This window comes from Chamaea fasciata, unplaced genomic scaffold, assembly GCF_029207755.1.
Source record: "Chamaea fasciata isolate MVZ Bird 193981 ecotype frontalis unplaced genomic scaffold, bChaFas1.0.hap1 SCAF_8, whole genome shotgun sequence".
NCBI classification, from domain to species: Eukaryota; Metazoa; Chordata; class Aves; order Passeriformes; family Sylviidae; genus Chamaea; species Chamaea fasciata.
This window is the reverse complement of record NW_027094093.1, coordinates 36,982,861-37,006,481: the sequence shown is the minus strand read 5'-3', so window position 1 is coordinate 37,006,481 and position 23,621 is coordinate 36,982,861. Positions and strand designations below refer to the sequence as shown.

At 47.5% G+C, this 23,621-nt stretch overlaps 2 protein-coding genes across 5 annotated transcripts in view; one reads left to right on the top strand and one right to left on the bottom strand.

Moving 5' to 3' along the window:
• Nucleotides 1-104: 104 nt before the first annotated feature.
• Nucleotides 105-12,238, top strand: ORC4 (origin recognition complex subunit 4). Of its 2 annotated transcripts, none has more exons than XM_066190430.1 (14): nucleotides 105-354; nucleotides 1,494-1,562; nucleotides 2,269-2,345; nucleotides 3,845-3,935; nucleotides 5,176-5,251; nucleotides 5,572-5,657; nucleotides 6,736-6,784; nucleotides 7,304-7,455; nucleotides 8,627-8,800; nucleotides 9,162-9,248; nucleotides 10,676-10,784; nucleotides 11,124-11,219; nucleotides 11,301-11,368; nucleotides 11,532-12,238. In XM_066190430.1, exons 1-14 carry the CDS (start codon nucleotides 286-288, stop codon nucleotides 11,718-11,720), a joined length of 1,392 nt encoding a protein of 463 aa, XP_066046527.1. In that variant the 5' UTR covers nucleotides 105-285; the 3' UTR covers nucleotides 11,721-12,238. The 2 variants fall into 2 exon arrangements, with proteins under 2 accessions (XP_066046527.1, XP_066046526.1); XM_066190429.1 differs by having other exon boundaries at nucleotides 105-363.
• Nucleotides 12,239-14,814: 2,576 nt separating this feature from the next.
• ACVR2A (activin A receptor type 2A) overlaps nucleotides 14,815-23,621 on the bottom strand; it is a 47,529-nt gene continuing 38,722 nt past the window's right edge. For all 3 annotated transcript variants that reach the window (XM_066190426.1, XM_066190427.1, XM_066190428.1), the window contains 7 exons: nucleotides 20,084-20,227; nucleotides 19,259-19,402; nucleotides 18,437-18,582; nucleotides 17,694-17,808; nucleotides 17,206-17,344; nucleotides 16,441-16,571; nucleotides 14,815-15,494 (listed from right to left, as the gene is read on the bottom strand). In XM_066190426.1, coding sequence (XP_066046523.1) covers nucleotides 15,300-15,494; nucleotides 16,441-16,571; nucleotides 17,206-17,344; nucleotides 17,694-17,808; nucleotides 18,437-18,582; nucleotides 19,259-19,402; nucleotides 20,084-20,227 — 1,014 coding nt within the window. In that variant the 3' untranslated portion in view covers nucleotides 14,815-15,299. The remainder of the gene's footprint in view (nucleotides 15,495-16,440; nucleotides 16,572-17,205; nucleotides 17,345-17,693; nucleotides 17,809-18,436; nucleotides 18,583-19,258; nucleotides 19,403-20,083; nucleotides 20,228-23,621) is intronic.

Genomic DNA, 23,621 nt, shown 5'->3' with positions numbered 1-23,621 from the left:
GGGGAGGAAGAGGAGGGGGGAAGATGGACGGGGAGGAAGTGACGGGAGCGGAGGGAAGGGGACGGGAAGGGGAAGGGAGGGGAGCGGGGAGCGCGCGGTGACGTGAGGGGGCGGCGCGCGCGGGGGCCGGTGGGAGCGCGCGCGGCGGGTCCCGCCCTCAGGTGAGGGAGGAGCGGCGGGAAGGCGCCGTCGCGGCCGCGGCGCGGGCAGGTGCGAGGGGCGGGCGGCTGCGAGGAGAGCCGGCCCCGCCGCCTCCGCCCGAGGGAACGTGCCGAGCAGCGCAAGATGCGCCCTCCTCCCCGCCCTTCATCTGCTCGGGCTCCGGCGTCTCTGAGGGAGCTGCGGACGCAGCCTGTGAGGAGGGTAACGGGGGTTCGGTTCCTGAGGGGACGGAGGGGGCTCGAGGGATGGGGGGGGGTCTCCGGTGGTCTCCGCTAAGGCGAGGGCTGAGGGGAGCGAGCGAGCTGCGGTGGCCGCCCTCAGGTGATGGAGAAGAGGCGGGAAAAGATCGTGAGGGGAGGGGGGGGGCCGGACAGGTGAGGCGGAAAGCACCCCCAGGACCCTTCAAGCCCCGTAGGGCCCTCTCTCTATTTCCTCATGGGCCTGTTCAAGGCCCTGCCAAAACCCGCCCTCTGTGTGCCCCCAGCCCCTCACGGATCATCCCGGGCTCTTTGAGGCCTCTCCATTCCCTCATCAGGATCGTCACACACTCTCCCAGCCCCGAAAAATCAACCCCCACAGACCCCCACCTTCCCCATCCCCACAGCCCTTCCCCAGCTCCCTCACGGACACTCCCCCTGCCCCCTATTCCTTTTCAGAGCATTCCCAGTCCCTCCTAAGCCCCCGTAAATTCCCCCCTCAGGACCACCCCCAAACCCTTCTCGTCTGGTCCGGACCATCCTTAAGTCCCCTTCACGACCTGTAATTCCCCATCAAATCCCCCTCAGATCCCTGTAATTCCCTCAGGCCCTCTTGAATCCCCCTCACAACCCACTCAAACTTCTCAATCACATCATGATCCCCCAGTCCCTTCGAGTTTCCCCTCCAAACCCCCTCTGGTTCGACCCCCAATCCCCTTAGGACCCCTTCAGACAGGTGCTCTGGTTATTGTTATAAACTGCACATTATAAACAAGGATGGCCAGTTATTCCTGGCCGTTTTTAAGGAAAGACTTAATTGTTGTGTCTTAACGTGTTCCCATGTGCTTGTAGCTTGTTCCAGCTGCAAAAACATAAGGATGTTATTTTAAACTCTCTAAAGCATCCTAAAGCCAAGTGCTGTTCTGGAGATGTGTGTAAACATGGGTTTAATGTTATCAGAAATAAATTTAAAATGCTTCCAGTGTTTTGGCTCTTTTTCCACTAGGAAGATGGACTGCTGCATCTTTAGTAGTTGAGAAAAGATGTTCATTATAATCCTTAAAAATTACCGACATCTAAGTGCAGTTTCTGACTAGGATTGTTAATAAAACAGTTACTTTCTCTTCTTCCAAGATGAAATCTGCCATGAGCAAGCGTAAGCTGAAGGAGAGCACTGAAGAAAGTGCTGAGTGCATTTCCCAGGTCAGTAACATCGTCATTCATTGTTTTGTTTTCAAGTTATGGAACTTTTCCACCCTCTGCCATTCATGTAATTGTATTTTATTGGGGTTTTTTTTCCCTAGAGCAGTTGCAAGGATTTGTACAGATACCGGATACAATTATTAGGGCTGTAAATGGCTTTTGTATCTGTGTTTCTTTCAGCTTCTCACCTGTTGCTTGCTTCAGGTAACAATGTAGTAAAAACCTTAAAGGATGGTCTTGTGCTTTTGCAACTGTTTGTGGCAAAAGATTTGCATAAATCTGTTTTTATCCATTTGGGATTTTATCTTCCAGTTCGGTGAATCAGAACCCAGGTGACTTTTTTAGCTGCCAAATTGGGTTTTTTTTGTTTGTTTGTTTGGCCTTTTTTAAACCTTTATTCTCCTGTTTTCCCAAAAGTTGCTGGTTAAAAACTGCAATGCATCTTGCAAGGAATTACCCCTGGGTCAGTGATTTCTTATATTTTAATCTCTTCTAATTGCTTTTTCCTCCTCTATATGATTATACAATATTCTGCCTCCTGCAGCTTTGTTCTTACTTTTAAGACCCCTCTATCATTGATGAAAGTAAAGAGAACATTTGTAAGCACAGAAAGTGCCTAATTTAGTGTTATTTTATTACTGGAGTTACACTGTTGGTAAATTCTGGTGTTTGAACATTTTTTCCTGTGCTCTGTCACATTTTGTAGGTGCAGAAAATCCTCCGTGAGAGATTCTGTCACTCTTGTGCTGCTGGGAAACTGTTTGGGATGAAACAGCAGTACAGGTGAGTGAGCAGCCTCTGGGATTCATCATTTCTGATTTAATTGAGGTAGTAGAATAATCTGGTGAAGTCAGAATTTTCTGCTTCTCTGTTGTACTAAATGATACAGGTTTAAGTGACTTCCAGCCTGGTGCTTCTAAAATTATTTGCCTCAGATTCTGAGAGTTTTTATACAACTGTTCCCTTCTGGTTTTGTCAGGCTCTGAGTTTTGGGTTTCTTGTCCTTGTTTCACACCTCTCATTCATGGAGCACTTTGCTTTTTGACACTGAAAGATACTTTCAGTGCACGTTCTAAGACTTTGTGTAATGGCCTGGCAAAAGCAAGAAGTTAAATTCTCTTGCTGAGATACTTTATTTTTTCCTTCAGGTTTTCTCCTGTTTGTTTGTGAACTGTGTTAAAAGTAAATCTTAAAATTTCTGTGCCAGCATCAAGATTTTTGAAGTAGAGTCCCATATTTAAACCTACTTCTGAAATCATGCAGATGTGGAATTTAGGGTTAGGAAGAAGGGGTCAGTAAAATTGATGCAGGTCAAATTCTGCGGATAACAAACATGTATTCAAAGAATTTATTTTAAAAAATTTGTTTTTCCAAGACTGACTTTATGTAAGTGGAATCACCTGATGTGATGTGAGCTCAAGTTTTCATTTCAGGAGGGACAAAACCATTGATTAAGACATTGTACTGTACATGCAGAACTCACACAGGCATTTTATTGTTCTTGTGAGGAAATGTATTTCTACTGTGTCAGTTCTACAAAACAAGCCTCCCCTGTTTATCCTGGAATTCTGAAAAGCAGTTTCCAGGCTGTGTTCTACTCAATGTGCCACTGGCAGTGAATTATCCTGGAGGGAAAACACAGGGAACTGCCCAGCTCTGATTTTTCCTTCCCAATATGTATCAGGGCTCCAAGGAACTGCCCAGCCCTGGTTTTGTCCATCCCAAGATGTATCAGGGCTCTTGGCTGGAGCTGCCTCTCAAACAGTGAACAAACCCACACAGCTGCAGCTGTTCCATGAGGGCTCTGAGCCCTTCAGAAACAGGATGTCAGCATTCCATATTCCAAAAGCACATTATGGATGTGTGAGCATTTGGGAATTGGAGGTGTCAGTGCTTGCTTTAAATGTGGCTGGAGGTGATGAGGCTGTCTGCAGGTAATTTAGAGGTGTAGCACAGAATGCAATCTATTTCTTAAAGAAAGAAATAATTCTTGAAGTCTGTCCTTTTCTGCAGAGCTTTATGAATTAGTGATACCCTCAACTTCTGCGTGTTTTAATATTTTAAAGCCTTTTAAGAGCTCTGATCACTGAGCCCTTTGTGCTTTATTGTTTTACATTTTGCATGCCCTGAGCGTTGGCATCTGAAGCGGATCAAGTTTGATCCTTTGAGTTTCCCCTGGTTTTGGGGAACGTTGTGAGCTCTGAGGTTTTCATTTGAATGGTTTTGGGGAATGTTGTCAGCTCTGGGGTTTTCATTTCCAGCCTGTCCCTGTTTCCCCACAGCCATTTGCTGGAGCTGCTGAGGAGGAGCGCGGTGCACGGGGAGAGCAACTCGGCCCTGATCATCGGCCCGCGGGGATCCGGGAAATCCGCGGTACGAGCAGCCCCTGAGCTCACTGGGAGCTCTGCAGCCACAGCTCCACCTCTGCCTGCTTTCACTGAGAGAATTCTTAATGCTTTGCATAGAAATTCAAAACATTCCAGGGCTTTCTGTTCAGGGACAGCATGGAGAAATCTGTTCCTAAGACTTGTCTTTGCAGTTAAAGCCATGTTGTGATTGCTCTTTAATTAACCTGGGTTTGGGCCCTCACTGTAAAAATGATGAAAAGGCTTCTAGAAGTCTGAGGGGTGGGTTTCTCCATAGCTGTGTGCATGCAGGGGGTGGTCAGGAATATTGTCACCTGCCATGGAGCACATTATTGTTTGGTGGTTATGGTTCCTAAATATAGATTTTGTATTTCAAGGGAGTTCCCCTTAGCTGAGGCACATGACGGGCTGACCTCTAATTAAATGTCTAATACTTCCACATTATTCAAACACTCAAGTCTTTAGTGTTCACATTAAATGATGTGATGAAAATCTGTCCTTTCAGACAGACTATCAGTTAGCAAATCACACATGCAGAATGAATGATTTCCTTTTTAGATGTCAAGTGAAAGATGCTGGAGTAAAGAAAATCATGTGTGTGTGTATTTATATATTTATACTTGCACATAGGTGGGAGCTACAAATCCTCCTCTGAAGAAGCCAAAGCAAATAGTAGCTTTTTCATTTTTAAATTGAACATTTCCACTAGTTATAGATATTTTAATACAAGTTCCTTTTGGCTTTTGCTAGTAACAGGCTCTTGATGGACAGCATATTTGGGAGTTTTATAAGCAGCAGTTGGTGTAATCATGTGCAGTTTCAATTTTGTCTTCCAAAAGAAAAGAATAAGCAGAGTTTCTTTTAAGATTTAAAGAAGGAAGTTTCTTTCTGCAGCACCCAAAGAAGCCATGAAGCTGAATATGACACCAACTAAAGGGCCAAATTCTCTCACATCTCAAATTCATAAAACTTTTTGATAAAGGCAAAAACCCCAGATATTACCCTCAAAAATAAGTGACTTAAATATCAGAGTTATTTTCCTTTCCCTCCCAGTTCAGCAGAATGAACAAATGTAATTCATGCTGGTGAGTGCAAAGTTGTCATTTTAGTCTGGAAATGACTCAAACATGTTCCCTAATGAACACCTCACACACTGTTTCCTATCCCAGAATATCTGTAATCACACTTTCCTTGCTGTTAAAAATTCATCTCCTCACAGAAATTCTGTAATTTTTTTTCTTTCCCAGTTATTAAATCATGTCTTAAAAGACCTCAGGGAGATGACTCAAGTGAGAGAGAACCTCTTGGAAGTCCATCTGAATGGCAAGTAAAACATCCTTGATATCCAGGGCTCTGTTATATTCAGTTCTGTATTTTTTATGTGCTGAGTAAAACTTAGTGCAGCCTGAATTATGGCCGTGTTTGTCTGTGAGCTCCAAAGTGCCTCTCTTTGTATTTCTTTATGTGGAGGGAATTTCTGTGCTCTTGGTGACAGAACTCAGTGACTTGTCAGGTACAGAAAACTCCTGTCCAGTCTGATTTTTAAACAGGCAAAGCTTTGTCAGGCTGCAAAGGGAGAGAAGCTGCTGGGTCAGTTCCTAGTGGGAGATTCCAGTTCTTCCTGAAGAATCCTTTTCTTTCAGGGCTTCTGCAGACAAGTGACAAAGTGGCCCTGAAGGAGATCACCAGGCAGCTGCAGCTGGAAAATGTGGTTGGGGACAAAGTTTTTGTGAGTAATTTCACTTTCCCCTCCAAAAGCCTGTCCTGGGAGCTGGGGCTTTGTGGGCTCTGAGTGCTAGCAGGTCCACACAAGTGCTCAGGTTCCCTTTGCTACTTGAGCAACTCTGATTCATCTTTTTTATTTTTAACAATCCGTTAGCTTGTGCCTTACAGGAGGGAAAAAGGGAAGTCTCTCCTGACAAGCTTCTCAATTAAACAAACTTGAGTATTCCAAAGAAACTTTGCTCAGAGGGGTGGGGAATTTGGAAATGTTGGTTTTAAGAGTTCAGAACAAAGGATTAGCAAGTTCACCAACCAAAAATCATGATCTTTAATATATGATCAGCCTTTTTTGGTCTATCCAAAAAGGAAGTGTATCCAGGCTTCCTAGGGCTCTCATTTTCCATGGAATTTCTGTTAAAACATCTGCTGCTATTTCCCTTTTCCCACAGATAAACTGATTTACATTAATACTGATGACAGTCCTAAAGAGAGTGACCAAAGTGCTTGAAAAGAAATTTCCCTCATTTTCTGTAACTCCCGTGCAGAGGTGAAACTGGCTTTTCTGCCCCCTTTGATGGGCCTTGTGCCCTTCAGTTCATCATTTCTCATCTCACACCTGGAGTGCTGCAGAGGAGCACGATGGGCACAGCCTTTCAGAGTTTGTTTCAGAAGTGCCTGATGCTCCCATCTGTTCAATAAAGTTCAAATGAAACCCTGCATCCTGCTCCTCCTCAGTGGCACTTCTTCCATGTGTGTGCCTGGAAAACGAGGATGCAACAGCTATTGCAGGAAGGAGAGAGCTGCTTGTGGATTTAGCTGATTGCAGGCTTTCTCCTGATCACTCAGTTTTGCCCGTCTGAGGCAGTTTGGGGATTTCAGGCTGGAAAAAGAAGAGGATGAATGTAGAGTTCTCCATCATTTTTCTTGTCCTGAGGAGTTTATACACCATGAAGGACGACTGGACATTGTTGAAAGAATGATTTTGGAAGGAATTGGCCTCCGCTGCATGTGTGAATTTGCTGTAGTTAAACAATTCTGAGAACAACACTGCAAGTTATTCTGAAACTCCTTCATTCTCTCCCTAGGGCAGCTTTGCTGAAAACCTTGCCTTCCTCCTTGAAGCTCTGAGGAGAGGTAAATAAACCCCCTGTTCTGGAACCCTGGGTCACTTGACTGAAAAGTGGAGTTTTTTCTTCTGCTTTCCAGGTGGAATGAAGACTCCTCATTCCCAAGGATGTGTCAGGGTTACAAAATAATATTAAAAAATAGTTAATAGTGATTATTACACTGAATTCAGTATCTGTGCAGCTGGTGTAACTCTAAAGGCTTGCATGTGATCTCAGCTGTGAAGGACAGATTCTTTTATCCAGATTGATGATTAATAACTCAATTAATTAATGCTATGAAAAATATTGTTTTTAAAATAAAATTGACCAAGTCTGTCTTCCTTTTAAGCCAGAAATGCTGCTTGGCAGAACACTACACAACCTCCCCAGTTTTTCCATGGGTTTTCCTTTTTGCTGTTGTGCTTGTAGGAAAGGAGGTGAAAAGCTGACAGAAAATCTGTGTATTTTTAACCCCATAATTAAAGAAATCTGTAGCAATGGAAGCCTAATGCTGAAGTTCCCTGCTAACTCCCCAAATTCCCCTCAGGAAACCGAAGCAGCAGCTGCCCGATTCTGTTTGTCCTGGATGAATTTGATTTGTTTGTCCACCACAAGAACCAGACCCTGCTCTACAACCTCTTTGACATCTCCCAGTCTGCACAGACCCCAGTGACAGTTATTGGCCTCACCTGCAGGCAGGTAAGAAATGCCACTTCCTCATTTTAATTCTTAGCTGGTTTAAAGTGACTTTTGTCTGAGCTGGAATAACTTCTCCTTCCCTGGAACCTTAATTCCCTAAGAGACTTTTCTCAATTATCCCTTTTTCCAACTTTTGAATTGAGAAGGGGGATGTAAAGAAAACATTATTTGTGCTGAGAGCAAATTGAAGATGCCCAAAGGCTTCACTTTGCTGAAGGAGCAAACCAACATTTCTAAGGACAGATTTGTAGTAACTATTGAAATTTCTTTTTTTTCAGTAACCACTTCAGTCAGGCATTTTGCTAGAAAATGGGTTCAGAATCCCCATTCGATTTCCTGTGATTTTCCTATGACATTATCTTTAGTTGTGGGCAGGTTGGGAAATAATTCCTGGGGAGCACGATGGAAACTTGATAAACCTGATGCTGTTCTCACAGTGAGCTGTGTTGTGCTGAGGATTGTTGGGTTGTGACAGGAAGAATAATTCACATCTCTGGTTCTGGGTTTGACTGGGGTTAGGTGATGCCCAGCTGGGCAAATTTGTGGAAGTTAACCGAAAAGTTAATTGATTTAATAAATTACAATCTTGCCTTTTGCACCATCCCTGTCCTGAGTGTGGTGTGCTCCTCCCCCATTCTTTAGACCCCTTCATCCCCTGTTTTGAGTGTAATTAAGGAAGTCTCTCTAGAGCTGACAGCTGCTCTTTCTGAGGGGTTTTTCTTTTGGCTGTTAAATATTTTTGGGATTTTGAAGCTGTATCCTCTGAGGCTGCCAAAAAGCACGTGGCCTGTCAGCTGCCAGCCCTGATGTGACCACACAACAACTCTGTGCAGAGCCCTGAGAGGCTGCAAGGTTTGATTCAGCCTTAAGGAGCTGAAATATTTCCATAATCTCTGGAGAAATTCTGCTGGGTTTCCTAGCAACAAATGATCCTGTGTGATGTGGAGCATCACGTGGGCTGCTGCCATTGCAAGGCACATCAATTAAAATAATCAGCAGAGGGCTTGTTACAACGTTTAACTTATGTTACAACATTTTAAGCCTGAGGATTCAATAATTCTTTCTTTCTTTCGCTTTACTTCGGTGATTTGTCTGTGCTGTAGTAAAAAAAACCCCACCAAATTCATCTGCTTTTTTAATTACTGGTTTTCCTCTCTCTTTTTCCATCAAGGATATCCTGGAGCTCTTGGAGAAGAGAGTCAAGTCAAGGTTCTCCCACAGACAGATCTATTTGATGAATTCCTTTGATTTCAAAGAATACATGAAGATATTTAAGAAACAGCTTTCTCTTCCTGCTGAATTTCCTGATCAGGCTTTTGCACAAAAATGGAATAACAATGTTCAGGTGTTTAAAGCATTTTCTACTTGATTTTAGGAAAAACTGTAAAGTGAGAGCAGTGTAAAGCTGGTTTACATTACACACATATCCTTTACCAGTAAGAGTGTAAAGCTTTTACCTAAGATTGGCATTTCCTCTCACTGGCTGAGTGTGATATGGAATAAATTAAATTATTCTAGAGAATCTTTGCTGATTGAAGTTTGGAGGTAAAACTCTCACAGAAAGTTGAGGTTGGACATAAAAATTGTCAAATGAAAGGTGAGCTCTTTAAAAAAAAATTATTTCCCTGTTATTTCTCCAGTTGAGTATGAAATGATGAGAAGTGAGTATGAGATGGTTAAAATACTTATTTTTATTGTTCCTGCAGCATCTCTCAGAGGATAAAACTGTGCAGGATGTGCTGCAGAAGCTCTTCCAGCACACCAAGGACCTGCGCTCGCTGCACTTGCTCCTGGTGGGTATTTCTGAGCCCCTGCCTGGTTTTTTGCACTGATTAATGAGCAGCTCTCGTGGCTTTCCTTTAGCTGAGCTTTGCCAAAACCATCGTTTATTAAACTTCTTGCAGCCTTTGTCACCCTGTGCTGTACAGGGAGTGGGGGTACCTCATCCTGGGAGGATGGACTGTGCACATTCTATTTCACTTTCTCCAGGCCTTGCCATTTATGAAACAAAACTGTAGCTGAAACCCTTTGAAACTGGATTTTTCTTTTTCCTTTCTGAGGTTCTTTTTGCTTCCTGGTGAATCCTGAAATCTTGAACATCCTCCCATCACCTCACAGGAGCTGCAGCTCTCTCTTGGAGGGGCTTTTTAAAATTCTGCCTTTGAACACAGCTCATCTAAATGCACTGACGCTTTTTTACATTGGATAAACAACACTTATTTAACCATCCTAAAATATCCCTGTGCTGGTGTCAGTGTGAAAAGCCCCCTGAGTGTCCCTGCCTCTGGCTGTGCTGGCTGCAGAGCTCACAGCTCCTCCTCCCTGCACCTTCAGAGCCTGAGCACAGCCTGAGCCTCTCCTTGGTGGTGCTCTGCTCACTGGAGTTGGCTCCGAGATTCCAGATTTTTCCTAGTCAGTGCCTGTGGCTGCAGTGGGGGCCAGGGAAGGAGCTGAGCCTCAGCTTTCCCGTCGTTTCCTGCAGCCTGTGGTGAGTTCTTCCTTTGGAAAGAGGCCTTTTCTGGCTCTGAGCTCAGCTTTCCAATTAAAGCACATAGTCCAGATCCTGGAGGGGTGAGTGAGGAGTTCCCGGACAAACTGGGGAGAGGAGAAGGATCCAGGGAGACCTTGGAGCCCTGGCAGGGCCTGAAGGGGCTCCAGGAGAGCTGCAGAGGGACTGGGGACAAGGGCTGCAGGGACAGGACACAGGGAATGGCTTCCCACTGCCACAGGGCAGGGCTGCGTGGGACATTGGGAATTCCTACCTGGGCTGGAATTCTCAGATTTGCTGTGGCTGCCACTGGATCCCTGGAAGTGTCCAAGGCCAGTCTGGAGCAATCTGGGGCACTGGGAAGTGTCCCTGGGTACAAAAGCAGGTGCAGAAGAGCAGAAGTCATTCCTGCAGGAGCCTCTGAGATGCTGTTCCACTGCCGTGGGTATAAACAGCTTCATGAGGATTCATCTCCTGGAATCAGGATTTCAAGTTTTAAGCCTGGAAAACTTTGCTGGCAAAATGAAGTTTAAGTGGCAGCTGTTTACAGGGTTGTCAGGGTGAAGCTGCTGTGTGCTTGGGGTGTATCACTGATGTTCCAGCAGGTGACTGCAGGGAATTGTGTCCAGTGCAGCAGCAGTGCAGCGAGCTGTGTCCCTGCTGTGTCGCAGATGCTGGGGTGTGCTCCAGTGCAGCAGCAGTGCAGCGAGCTGTGTCCCTGCTGTGTTGCAGATGCTGGCTGTCAGTGCAGTGACCGTGCACCATCCCCTGCTGACGGCTGCAGACCTGCAGGAGGCCCACAGGCAGCACAGCTCCGACTCCAGGGCAAACATTGTCCATGGTAAGGCTCAGATCCCTCCTGGGATTCTCCCTGTGGGCACTGCCTGTGCCTTGGAGCCTGCTCTGGGCTCACACCCCTGTGGGTACAATGCCAACTTACTGCCAGTTCCGGCTTTTTGGTGGGAACAGCCCATTCCTGAACACTCCTGCTTCACATACACGGCAAACCAATGTTCTCGATCCTCTCCAGTTCTGGAATTTCTTTACACGATAAAGACTCAGAACACCAATGGGCGAGGCCCAGAGCATTTAAAAACAGAGGGATGGACAGAGTGGGTGAACTGCCTGTGTCTCTTACATGCTCAAGGGAAATGCTTGGGATTGTTGTCCTTCCCTGCAGGTCTGTCTGTGCTGGAAGTCTGCCTCATCATCGCCATGAAACACCTGAACGAGGTCTATGATGGAGAGCCCTTCAACTTCCAGATGGTTTACAATGGTGAGAGCAATGCCTGAGCTTCACTAGCCCTGCCCCACTCCCTTCCTTCCAACTGCCCCTTTTCTCCTCCCGCTGCTCCAGAATTCCAGAAGTTCATCCAGAGGAAGGCACATTCCATGTACAACTTTGAGAAGCCCGTTGTCATGAAGGTCAGCCTGAAATGCCTTTTTTTTTTTTTTAAAGTTGTAAGCTATTGAGGTTTTAGTTGCAGAGCACGGACTGGGGTGGTGAGACGCAGGGCTGGCAGGGAGTGTGGGGTGTTTCGGGGCAGGAATGCTGTTCCCTTGCATTCCCTGTTTCCCTCTGTGGCAGGCCTTTGAGCACCTGCTGCAGCTGGAGCTGGTGCAGCCGCTGGAGCGGCCGTCGGTGCGGGCGCAGCGCGAGTACCTGCTGATGAAGCTGCTGCTGGACAGCGGCCAGATCATGGAGGCCCTGCAGCTGTACCCCAACTGCCCCACGGACGTCCGGCAGTGGGCAGCCTCCTCCCTCAGCTGGCTCTGAGCTCCACAAGCCCAGAACTTACCCCAGGAACGCTGGCTCACGCAAAGGTGCTCAGATCAATAAGGTTTTGGAAGCGGCTTTTCTTTGCTGATCCATTTGGGATTTGCTAGGGAGAAGGGCGCTGCTCTTCCCTCCCACTTTAGTGGGGCTTTAGTGCCAGCTCCTGCCCTCACACAGTTCCCACGGGGAGAAATCCCAGCTCTGGACTTGCTCCCTGCCTCAGGCCCTGCTGCCCTCCTGCCTCCCTTCTACAGCCCCATCAGGGCAAAGCTCACTTTTCCATCGCGAATCTGACTTGACACAGGAACTTCACCCAATTAAATCTTTAATTACAACCCAGTTTACTTCATTAAATGTTTAATCCAACAGGCTTCAGCTGCAAGGGCTGCTCTGGGGCAAGCACAAGGTAACATCTTTCCACACCCAATGTTTTGTAGCAAAAAGAGTTCGGCTCAAGAGCTGCTGTAGGACCAGCCCCAGGAATTTCAAATAAAGTTTTCAAAGAAGCATTTGCAAGTCAGAGTAGTCACATTTTTTATTTTCCCGCTGGGGAAGAGGGCAGAGTATACATTTGTATTTGTACAATATTTAACAATCACTTTATTGAGGGCGGGGGGCAGGGGGGGGTTGGTTGGTTTTTTTGGCACTTGCACAAAAGCAGCAAGTGCCCTTTGACAGTAGTACAACAACCTGTGCCCAAAACACTGACAAATACAAAGAGGAAAGTTAAAGTAATCGCTCACCAAACGCGAGAGGTAACGGAGAGGAGCTGGACTGAACAAACCAAAGTGGGGGCGGAAAGCAAAGCAGTCCTGCTGGTTGAGTATCTGAGGTAACAGATGTTCCATCAAGGATGCTACTGGGGGCCTGAACCCAGGGATGTGTGCTGCAGCTTCTGTGTTCTCTACCAAGTGTTCCTGATCGACGGAAATGTCTCGGAAAAGGTTAAAAAAGCCGAACAGGAGGAGAGGGGTGACCTGACTGATTGTGTGGATGCTGATGGGAGCAGGACAGGTCTCAGCGCTGAGAACTCCACCCCGGCGGTTCCTGGGAGATTCCCGGCTCAGGGGGGAGTTGGGAATAGCCCAGGAAGGGCAGCTCTGGCTCAACCCCCCCAGCAGGAACTTGTCACCCTCTCACACACAGAAATCACACCCGGTGAGGCCAGGCAGGAGGGGAGCCAGGGCACTGCTCCAACACCGCCAAACTCCCTGGCAGCACATTCCCGGATCCTGCCCTTGCTGCTCCTGCGGCTCAACTCACTGAATGCTCTGAAGTGAGCCAGGAATCCATTCCCAAGCCCCGGGGGCACAGCTGGAGCACAGCAGCTCGGGGAGATCCCTGTGACCCATCAAACAGCTTTGGGAAGGAGCAGCCTCTCCTCAGGGACGCTACATGATGCTGGTAAATCCCAGGAAGCTGGGAGGGGAACAGGGATTGAGCAGGGATATCCCAAAGGCAGGAGCCAGCCCCGGGCCCGCAGCAGCTCCACGGGAAGGGTCACACACAGGAGGGACTGGGAGCTCCAGTTTTCACATCAGGTTTCCACAGAATGAAACCAGCCCGTGGCTCTGGTTTAGCCAGGGAAGGGCCAAAAGCCCTGAGGTGTCCGGGGAGAAGGACGGGGTTGGGATTTGTTCAGAACTCCGGTCCTGTCCTGCTCTGTGTGAAGTTTAATTAAAAGTGGAGCAGAAACAGAAGCCGAAGGGAAGTGTCCAGCCAAGGGGCCCCCACAAATTGCATTCCTCTCCCTTTTCCAACGGCCCCTTGGAGCCGGATCCTCGGGCACAGCTCCGGCTGCAGCATCAGCCCTTCCTCCCTCCCTGCCCAGAGCTGGCTCTGCTTTGTCCATCACACCCCACTGCTCCCAGGGATGGAGTTCCCAGGTCCAGGTCCCAGGCACCTGCTGCTTTCCAGAGACACTGGATGTGGACACACGGAGACAAGGACACACAGCACACCAGGGGCCGCTGCCGGCTCTGCGCTCCAGGGGGTCACAACATTTATTTGCCTTGGAATTTGGTGTGAAGGATCCAATCGTTGCATTGGGACGGGATTTGGGAGAAGCACTTTGGCACCCAGCTACCAGTCACTGTAATTCCAGCATAAGGCTTGGCATCCTGAACCCCAGTGTTGGAGTTGTGAAGCCATTTCCATGTTTTTCCTGGTTTTTTTGCGAGTCTGTGCTCTGGACACTGAAACTCCTTTCGTTACCTCGGAATGGTCGTTGCATATTGTGAGCAGAACTAGGTTATTATCCCTGAAATCTGTAACATTTAGGATGTGGAATCTGTGGCTAGAACTGTGTGTGTGACTCCAGGCTCAAGCTGTGGCTCACGGGCAGTGAGCTGCACTCCCCCCCGATGGCACGGAGCTTTGAGTGGAGGGGAAGCTGCAAATCTCCAAGCAGAGGGTGAGGAATTGGGGGCACTGAGCTTCCTGAGGTGATCCTGAAACAGGGACACAGCCCCCACTGCCTGGCGGGACAGGGAACACGCGGCGACCTCGGCACAAACATAAATAGGAAAAAAGACTCTTTTTCAAAAAAAAAAAAAAAAAAGAAACAACAAGAAGAATTCAGAGCTTTCCAGTGTCACAGCTCAGAGAAAATTAAAAAAAAAAAAAAAAGAAAGTCATGCTTAAGGTTTCAAATATTTCCTCAGACACAGCAAACCTAAATAGTATTCAGTTAAATAAATGGATGAGATACTCTGGGAAACGGAGGGAAAAGCTTTCAACTAAAAGAGGAAGGGAAATTTTCTTTCAATAAACAGCACTTTTTCTTTTTTTTTTTATACACAACAAGCGAGTACAAGAAAAGGCTAAAAACACGGCTCTAGGAATGGCCACTTCCTGGGGGCATGAAGCTTTCCCCTTCTTAAATAACACAGGGAGTTGGGAATACATCATTTACAAAACACGGAGCGGTTTATTATTCCAATTAGTGTTGTCAATCATAATTTAGCGAGGTGGAACTGAGGTATACCTGGTTGAGGGAGGTTAAGTAATACTTGGAAGCCTCTTTGCTCTATCCCATTGATTACTCTTGTTTCTGTACACGGAACAGCAGCACACGGAACATTCACAAGCTGTGTCGTAGTCGCATTACAATAGTCATTTTATAAACAACAACAAATGCAATAAAAACAAGTTACCCTTTTTTTTTTGTTGTTTTGTTTTGTTGTTTTTCAATCTGAAATGAAATGTTTTTTGATTTTAAAAAAAATAACAGTAGTTCATTTAAAGGAATTAGTGTCTTCTGACAGGGATTAAGAAATCGGATGTCAGTGTTTAAAACGCTCATCAGCCCGTTCGGGTCGGGATTCTTCATTGTAAGTTCCTTTATCAGCACGTGAGGGGTTCTCAGTCACGTCCTTCAGGTGTACGCAGGGAATGCAGAAAGTCTCATGGATCCACGTTGGGAGGAGGGGAAAACAAAGGATGAACACCTGTTGGTGATGTTCCAGAGAGACTTACCACCCGTCCTTGCCACCCGGAACAGCAGTGACGCCAGCAGTCCGTGCGCTGTAGCAGCTCCAGTGAAGAGTCCTGTGGTCACTTCCATGACCAGTGCAACTATCATAGACTGGATTCTTTGGGAGGAAAGTCAACGTTTGTCACCATTGTGACCACAGTCACGATGTCCTCTGTTGTTATAATGTTAGTGAGTTTTTGCATCTGGATGATCCTCTCCTCCACGCAGCCCGCCGACAGCCGCGCCTCGGCGTCGTGATCCCAGCACTCCTCGATGGTCTCGCACAGCATCGCCATTCCCTGAGGGAAACAGCCAGGAGAGCCATCACACACCCACTGCAGGGCAGGGGAAGGCGGGGCCCCCGCCCCTGATTAGTGACAGCTCTGTTAATTACCAACACAGCCTCGCCCCTGGTGAGTAACAGCTACAGCCAATGAAGGGAAGTGCGGTAAAGGTGAGCTGGTGAGGAGAATCACCACGGAGGAGCATGAAGAGGAAGGATCCTGGAGAGAATCCCCGCTGTGGGGTCAGTCTGGGGCTGCAGCTGGAGCCTCTTGTTGGAACCTGCAGCCACAGTCTAGCCAGGGAAAAGCTGCAGCCACAGCCTGCACACCAATCCCTGCAGTCAGAGGCTGCAAGGGAAACCCACAGCAGGAGCTGCTGCAGCCAGAGTCAGGGAATGGTTGGAGTCAGGCTGGCTGAGCTGGAAAGAGGGATAAACCTGGACCCTTTTCATGCTGTGATAAACAAGAAGTCTGTGTCCTGGCTCGTTTCTATCCTCAAACAAGAGGGCAGCTGCAACAACCCACTACAAAGGCTGCAGGGGGGTTCCCAGATCCAAAATGGCATTTTAAGGGACACCTGGCAAATGGGAATTTTGTGTCCCACAGGATGTGGGGCTGGAGTGTCCCATGCGACCTCAGTTCTGCTTTGTTCTGTTGAGCAAAAACTGTTCAACAACACGGGGCAAATCCTTCCCTGCAGTGCTGGAGCCTCACAGTGTTTTAAAAAGGTGAATGCCTCAGCCCCCAAATGGGACTTCACCAAAAGGTAACTCCAGGATCTCTTCTTCCACCAAAAAAGGGTGAAAATCACTCACTTTGTAATACTGGAGAAAGAGCAGCTTAAGATGAGGAACACTGAGAGCCCATTTAACTCCTACTGGAATTACTAGATCCCTCCCAAACCCCGGTGTGATGGACACACAGGGATTCAAAGCCCTGCAGAAGGTCGGGTCACACTTACAGAATGTTTCTGCCAGCACTCCCTTAGGACAGGCCTCTTCTTTTTGTGCACCACAACTTCCTGCATGTCCTCCAGGGAGGGGTGCTGGCCAATCTCCTCCTCGAAAGGCAGCATGTACTCATCCACGGGGCCTGCACAGGGAAACACCAGTTAAACTGCTGCCTGGGGGAGAGAGACGGGAGCAGAGACTGGGCAGAGCTGGAGAATAAAACAGGAATTTATCGAAAGGCCTTTAGGGTTCACCTTGGGCAGGACAGGGCCTGGCCAGGGCTACACCCAAGGTGGACCCAAAATGGTCACAAAATGGTCACGAGGCCTCACACTTTTATAAGTTTTGGGCCATTTGCACATTGGGGTTTAACTGTCCAATTCCAGCTGCAGATTATGGAGTCCCATCCTTCTTGTTTTCTCTCTTCAGCCCACCCTTGTTTGTGCTTTTGGGCCTGAAAACTTGTAACCATCTTCCCTATTCTCCATCTGGGAAAGGATTTGTTTTGTGTCCCTGCTGTGTGCAGAGCCCAGTGACACTGACTGTGAGCTCAGAGCTGCACCCCTGGGCAGCACAGAACCCGAAATCCATCAAAGCTCAAACTTGAGGCGCCACACCGACCCTTCGGAAAAGGGAAAGAGAAGGTTGCGATGCCGGGAATGTCGGCCATCCGTGGAATCCCGGAGTGGTTTGGGTTGGAAGGGACTCCCAGCCCATCCAGTGCCACCCCAGCCCCAGGCTGCCCCGAGGCCTGTTCCCAGAGGGAATGTCCTCACCATCTGCGGCCGTGCAGCGCGAGGCCAGTTCCCAGAGCACCAGTCCCATGGCGTACATGTCGATCCTCAGGAACGCGTCCCTCTGGAAGTTGATGGCACCTTCCAGCACCTCTGGGGCCATGTACCTGCGGGTGCCCACCTGCAAGGGCACCGAAACACCCACGTTTGTGCCCAGAATCAACCACGGGCACCACCCCGCCTGCTGCCAAGGAAAATCCCTGCTTTGTCTCAGCCATGGTTGTTCCTGCCTTAGGATTAACTCTTGGAAGTTTCCCCCCTCAGTTTCTGAACAGTGATTATGTAATTAATAAGATATTACAGAAGGATCTTGTCCAAATTGTGCAGTCAGGATTGTGGGAGCATCCGTGGGTCTCACCTTTCCCAACGAGGATGAAAGGGGGGATAGGCCATGCAATGAGCCTGAGGGGAAATTCCCATTCACATCTGGGTAACAGCTGGAGCATTCCTGGAAATAAGTCAGGATTTACCTGTCCATGGGTGTCTCCTGCAGACTTCCCAGCCTCAAACTTTAAAGCTAGACCGAAATCAGCAATACAAGCCGTGAGGTTGTTTTTCAGCAGCACGTTCTTGCTTTTGATGTCCCTTACAAGTTCAAGAAAAAAACCACAAATTAGAGATCTAGAACAAAAAATACACATAAAACCCTAAGGAAAAAGGATGAAACAAGGAACATTACGGTATGAAAGGCAAGGAAATGATTAAGAAATAGATGAGTTAAACAACAAAATAATAATCATAAATCCTTGGAGTGCCCTTGCAGACCTTTATCTTTGTGGGAACGAACGAGACAGTAACTGGAACTGTGTTTTTGTGCTTGTTTTTAAAATAAACACAGATGTATGATAGATATAGGGATATAGAAATACAGGGATGTAGGAATATAGGGATATAAGGATACAGAAATATAGGGATATAGGAATATAGAAATATAAGGATATAGAGATACAGGAATATAGAGATATAGAAATATAGGGATTTTGGAATATAGAAATATAGAAATACAGAAATAGAGGGATATGGATGATGCATGTGGGAAGCAGAGAGGGAATGAAACTGTTGGAATCCAAGTGTGCAGCCACCGCAACTCTGTTTAAACAGCAAGAAACAGAACACTTGGAAAAATGCACCCTGGAGGCTGCTAACAGGGAGATGCAGGAATTCCTGCAGGGGCCAAAGGGGAAGGGCTGCCTGCGGGAGTGCTGGGCAGTACCTGTGGGAGATGGCAGGCTTGTGGCCGTCCTTGAGGCCCGGGATGTCCTCGTGCAGGTAGGCCAGGCCCCGGGCCATGGTCTGGGCGATGTGGCACAGCTCGTTCCACGACACCACGTTGGCCTTCAGGAAATCTGTCAGGGACCCCTGCAGTGAAAAACGGCCACACACCCAGCTCAGCCTCACTCCTCCAGGGAAATCCTGCAGTTCCTGCAATTCCCAGCTGTTGGACCTCTGGTTGTCCTTCCTTGTGGACCAACAGCAGTTTCAGAGTGAAATACTCTGAATAAACAGGTGAAATCATTCAACACCACAGTTCCAGAGTGAAACACACACTCTGAACAAATCTAAAGAGATCAAAATTATTCAACATAAAACTGAACATATTCTTAATTAATTGTATTTGTGTTTCTTCCTTTTGCTGTCACAATAGAATTGATCTGCATCACTTCACTCTTATTCTTACCAACCGACGAGTGAACCAAAAATAACCCCCAAAAATCTCTGCAAGATGGGAGGTTATGTATTTTAGGCAGGTTTAGATCAGGGATATTAAAAAAGACACATTCTAAAAAGCCAAAAAAAGGTAGCATTAATTTCTGTTTGTTTCCTAAAACAACTCCTCTATCAGTAAAACCTGATGACAACTTTCTCAGCTGCCTGAAAACGAATCGCAACCAACTCGCACCCAGTGAAAACCGAGCAGCTAAGTGAAAGCTACTTTTAATTTTCCTCCTTTAGTGCCTCAACTCCAGGCCTGTGACGCTTTTCTGGGGCTGTTCTCAGCCAGGCCAGCCCCAGCCCCAGGGAGGGGCAGCCCCACCTTCTCGTGGAAGGCAGTGATGAGCCAGAGGTCGACGTCGATGCTGGAGCCGCGCTTCTCGGCGCCGATGAACTGCAGGATGTTGTCGTGCTTCATCCCGGGCAGGCTGTAGATCTCGTACTCGTTCTGCCACGACTGCTTGTCCTGCAAGCACAGCAGCACAATCCCAGTTATCCACCAAAAAAATGGGATATGAGGGGCTGGCCCTGAGGGGAGTTTGCTCCCAGCGTTTGGGAATGGACCGATGAAAAATGTGTGTGGGGGGTTTCTTGTGAAATAAGGAGAGCCTGCAGCGTTTGTTCTGCAAGGCAGCACCTGGATCTCTGTGAGGGAACAAATTCCTGCACCTCGAGTAGCAGGGGGTGCTTTAATCAACATAAAACCCACCCCAGTGTCACCACCCAGCATCACTCTGCGCTCTCAAAATCCTGCAATCCTGTTAATGCAAGCCACGGCGCTCGCTGGGCAATGAGGGTTATGGCACTTAATTGAGGCGTGGTTAATTGGAACAATCACTTCAGGGTTTGCATTTCAGGACATTCCTTCCAAGTACAGTTTAATTTGATTATGAACTGGTCAAGAGGTGGGTGAGAGCTGCTTAAAACTGTGGATGCTGAATATTTTTATGGCTAGAAACCCACACTTCACAGGGTCTATGCTTCACTAAGGTGTTTACTGCAGGAAAAGACTTATTTTAAATCACTAAAACTCTTCACCCATCGTTTACACCTCAAAGCCATTTCCACTCGGATTTACAGAATTATTGGGCCAAGAAAAGCTGCTTTAATGTGAGGAAGAACCCAGGAGCCCGAGAGCTCTGCTCACCTGGATGGGGAATATTTTGACTGCAACGTATTCATTGAGCAGCTGAGCTTTCCACACGCACCCAAACCTCCCCCTGGCCTTGATCTCCAGGAGCTGCAGCGGCTTCAGACCCATCAGGGGAGATGGTGGGGGAGGCCCAGGGTCCTGCAATCAGGAGACACCATCAATTAATGCTGCTGTTATTAATGACATCGATTCACATCATCCCTGACAGCACTACAGATAAAGGACTGGAAATGGGGAGAGCCTGGGATCCCCCAGCCAAGCCCCACTGCAGCAATTCCCAAACCCAGGCACAAACCCCAGCCCTTGTCCACAGGATGGGAAATGGGATTGTGAAACGTGCACAGGAGGGAGCATCTCCACAGGGGTGGGATACACCCAGACCCTGGCTGGGACAGCACAGCAGGAACCAAGGGAGGATGTGAGCAAATGGGAAAGCACAGCAGAAGTTAGGGAATCATGGACTCAGGTGGGAAAGCAGAGCAGAAATTAGGGAATAATGGAACCAGGTGGGAAAGCAGAGCAGAAATTAGGGAATAATGGAATCAGATGGGAAAGCACAGCAGAAAGTAAGGATTAGTCTAACCAGGTGGGAAGAAAGCTCAGCAGAAATTAAGGAATATTGTAACCAGGTGGGAAAGCACAGCAGAAATTAAGGAACAAAGATAATCAAGCTTTACTTGTTACATTTTTAAGAGCTGGAATTGCACCGAGCCCCTTGGACGCACTGAAGGTTTCTGTGTTTATCTGAAGTGTGGGACCTTTGAGCCCTGCAGATGCACGGTGGGGATCAGCCCCTCCTGCCCCACTCCCACTGCTCCCACCTTTGCCAGCGATTCCTGAAATCCCAGCACTGAGAAATGAGCTGGGATGACATTGCAGAGGTGATCGGGTCCTGTCCTGTGGGATTTGTACAACTGGAGGTAAGGCAGAGCTCCCACAGGGCAATGCATGGCCCGTAACCCCATGTCTGTATCCCCATTCCCATATCCCACAGTACAGCCCGGCACCATTCCCCTTCCTGGGAAAGGGGAGGGGACACTTTATTGCGCACCCTGGATTTTGCGTTTTGCTGCGTCACATCACGTGAACAGAACAATCTCAATTTGATTGCCAAAGCTCTGCTGCCTTCTGGGCTGGCCCCTTCCCTCCAGGTGGGATTCGCTTGTCTCTCTATAAAACCCCCAACAACTGACCCCAAAGCTTTCAACACCTCCAAAATATCCCTTTTTCCCTCTCTTTTCCCCAAAGAGCCCCTGCAAAGCCATTTCTAAGAGAATGAAAACCACCAGAGGAGCTGCTTCTACAAGAGAGAGGAGAGCACTCAATAAAGAGTTACATATTTGAGCACTTCCATCAAAACCACGAAATGCTGTGCAGGTTAAAGACACATCTTGTGACAAACTCTGGGGTTAAGAACCCTTTACTATGGGGAGAGTGGAGACAAGTGCTGAGAGCACAAGTCCTGAGTGCAGGAATAAACATCCGCTCCCTGATTTCTTATACAACAACAAAGAAATGAAAAAGAACGAGTTTCAGAGAAAGATTCAGAGCGGAGTAACCTCGTTGCACAAATTAATAACTGGGAAAAGAATAAACAGCATTTGAAATTCAAATTAGAGACACACTGCAACGCTGTCCCCAAAAAGGAGGAAATCCTTTTGTCAGTGTGACAGTGACAGCGCTCCAAGTTTTGACATCAACATTTGCAGCACAGAAAACCAAATTTGAGAGCGAAGATTTCCCTCCCTTGGTGCCTTTCATTCCTTGCCAGAGCCCTCTTGGAATATTCCAGGCACCAGGGATAGCAGTGCCCTCAATTTGTAAATTACAAACTGCTCTAAATGAATATTTGTAAATCCAGTTTGTTGTTGTTAGAAGAGGAAGTGGGAACAAGATGCTGAAATTTATCCCCCAAAGCCAACCCTGATTTAATGAACTGTTCGAAGTCAGAACCTCCTGCCTCGCCAGAAGCAGAGAAATTTGTGGGAAATAACCCCAAATCCCCCTTTGCTCCAGCGGCTTGGATTCCCCTTCCTTCCCACGCCCTCCTCCCAAGAAACTGCTGGGATTTGGAAGCACTTGGTGCCTGAATTCTTCCCCAACCATCAGGAAAACCAAAAACCCTCCAAGATTTGCTGAACTCAGTTCCAGCATCTCTGCCAAGAGCTGGAAGTGCAAGTGGCAGCGAAACCTGGTGCTTTCCCAATTCCCCATTCGACCGCACCACTTCCCATACACCAAATTCCCCTTTCCTACAAATCCCTGGCTCTCCACACCGCATTCCCAGCACCTGCCACGGCCTTTCCACGTGGGAAGCAGAATTCCTGCTGTTGACACAACTGGAAAGAAAAGTGGGGTTTTTTTTTCCCCCCCCTGATTTTTTCTTGGTTAAAATCTAACTCCAAACTCTGCAGCTCCAGGGATTATTTTTACACGGACGATATTCCCAACTCGCTCTGCTCCAAGGAAAAATGTTTAACATTCCAGAGGCCTCGTTATTCCCATATGGTTTTGGGGCTGATCTCTGTGGTGCCAAGACCAGCAGGGATGGCAGGGGGATAAACTGGGCTCCCAGATTTCCCAGCTGTTCAAAAATCCAGGGCTCAATTCCCTTTTGCTGCCCCTTCCCTCAGACTGAGTCATGGGGGGAAAATATTCCTTAAGGAAAAGTGACTTCCAGGAATGGGGTTCCTTAAGTGTCCTCAAAAATGGGTCTTGAAATCAGAGAGCAGCTCAGCAGCTGTGGGACTCAAATGCATTAAAAGCAGCTCCTTGGAGGCAGGATCCTGCACTCCTGACTGGGAGAAGGAAGCCAAACATGGAACAGAGACCCAAGGAACTCTGGGAACTTTTCACGGAGGCACAGTCAGGAAAATATTTAAATTTTTAATGAATTTAAACCACTAGATTTTTTTTCTAAACTGCATTTCCAAGGCATTTCAGGTGTTCATTAGAGAACTTTATTGATGACAGGAATTGAGCATTTTTATTCCACCTCAAACCTCCATGTTTTCAATATTCCATTGAAAAGCTGAGCAGGAATGACCCAGTTTGTGAATTAAGGGGTCCCAGTGACTTGGAGTTTAATACAAATAAAAATAACTCCTGCTCAGTGGGAAAAATGAAGAGACTGAGCAGCGAAGGAATATTTTTATTTCGCTCCAGATGATCCAGTTTTGTGAGCTCCTGCAGCCCACAAAATCCCAGGATCAGCACGTGGAGACCCCACAGCTCCAGCTGGTGTTTCCAGGTGGGAAATGGGAATGGAGAGCCAAGGGCAGGGCCCAGGGGGGTGGGATGTGCCCTTTGCTTCCAGGGAAATCCCTGGGCTGGGCTGGGCTGATGGATCCCCCTGGACCTGCCCCTGTGTTCCAGGATCAATCCCACGCTGCAGATCCTGACCCCACCACCCTCAGGAACTCCAGGGAATTTTAGGAGATCCACAATGCACAGGCTAAAGCTGCATTTTTAAACCACACATACTGACAGATGGCCTGGCCAAAACACTGAGAAATCACAATTTAGAGCAAAC

Coding starts and splice junctions, on each gene's coding strand:
- ORC4 (XM_066190429.1), top strand. CDS start 286: ATGCGCCCTCCTCCCCGCCCTTCATCTGCTCGGGCTCCGGCGTCTCTG. Junction 2,346..3,844: donor GGGATGAAACAGCAGTACAG/GTGAGTGAGCAG, acceptor GTTTCCCCACAG/CCATTTGCTGGAGCTGCTGA. Junction 11,220..11,300: donor CTTCCAGATGGTTTACAATG/GTGAGAGCAATG, acceptor CCGCTGCTCCAG/AATTCCAGAAGTTCATCCAG.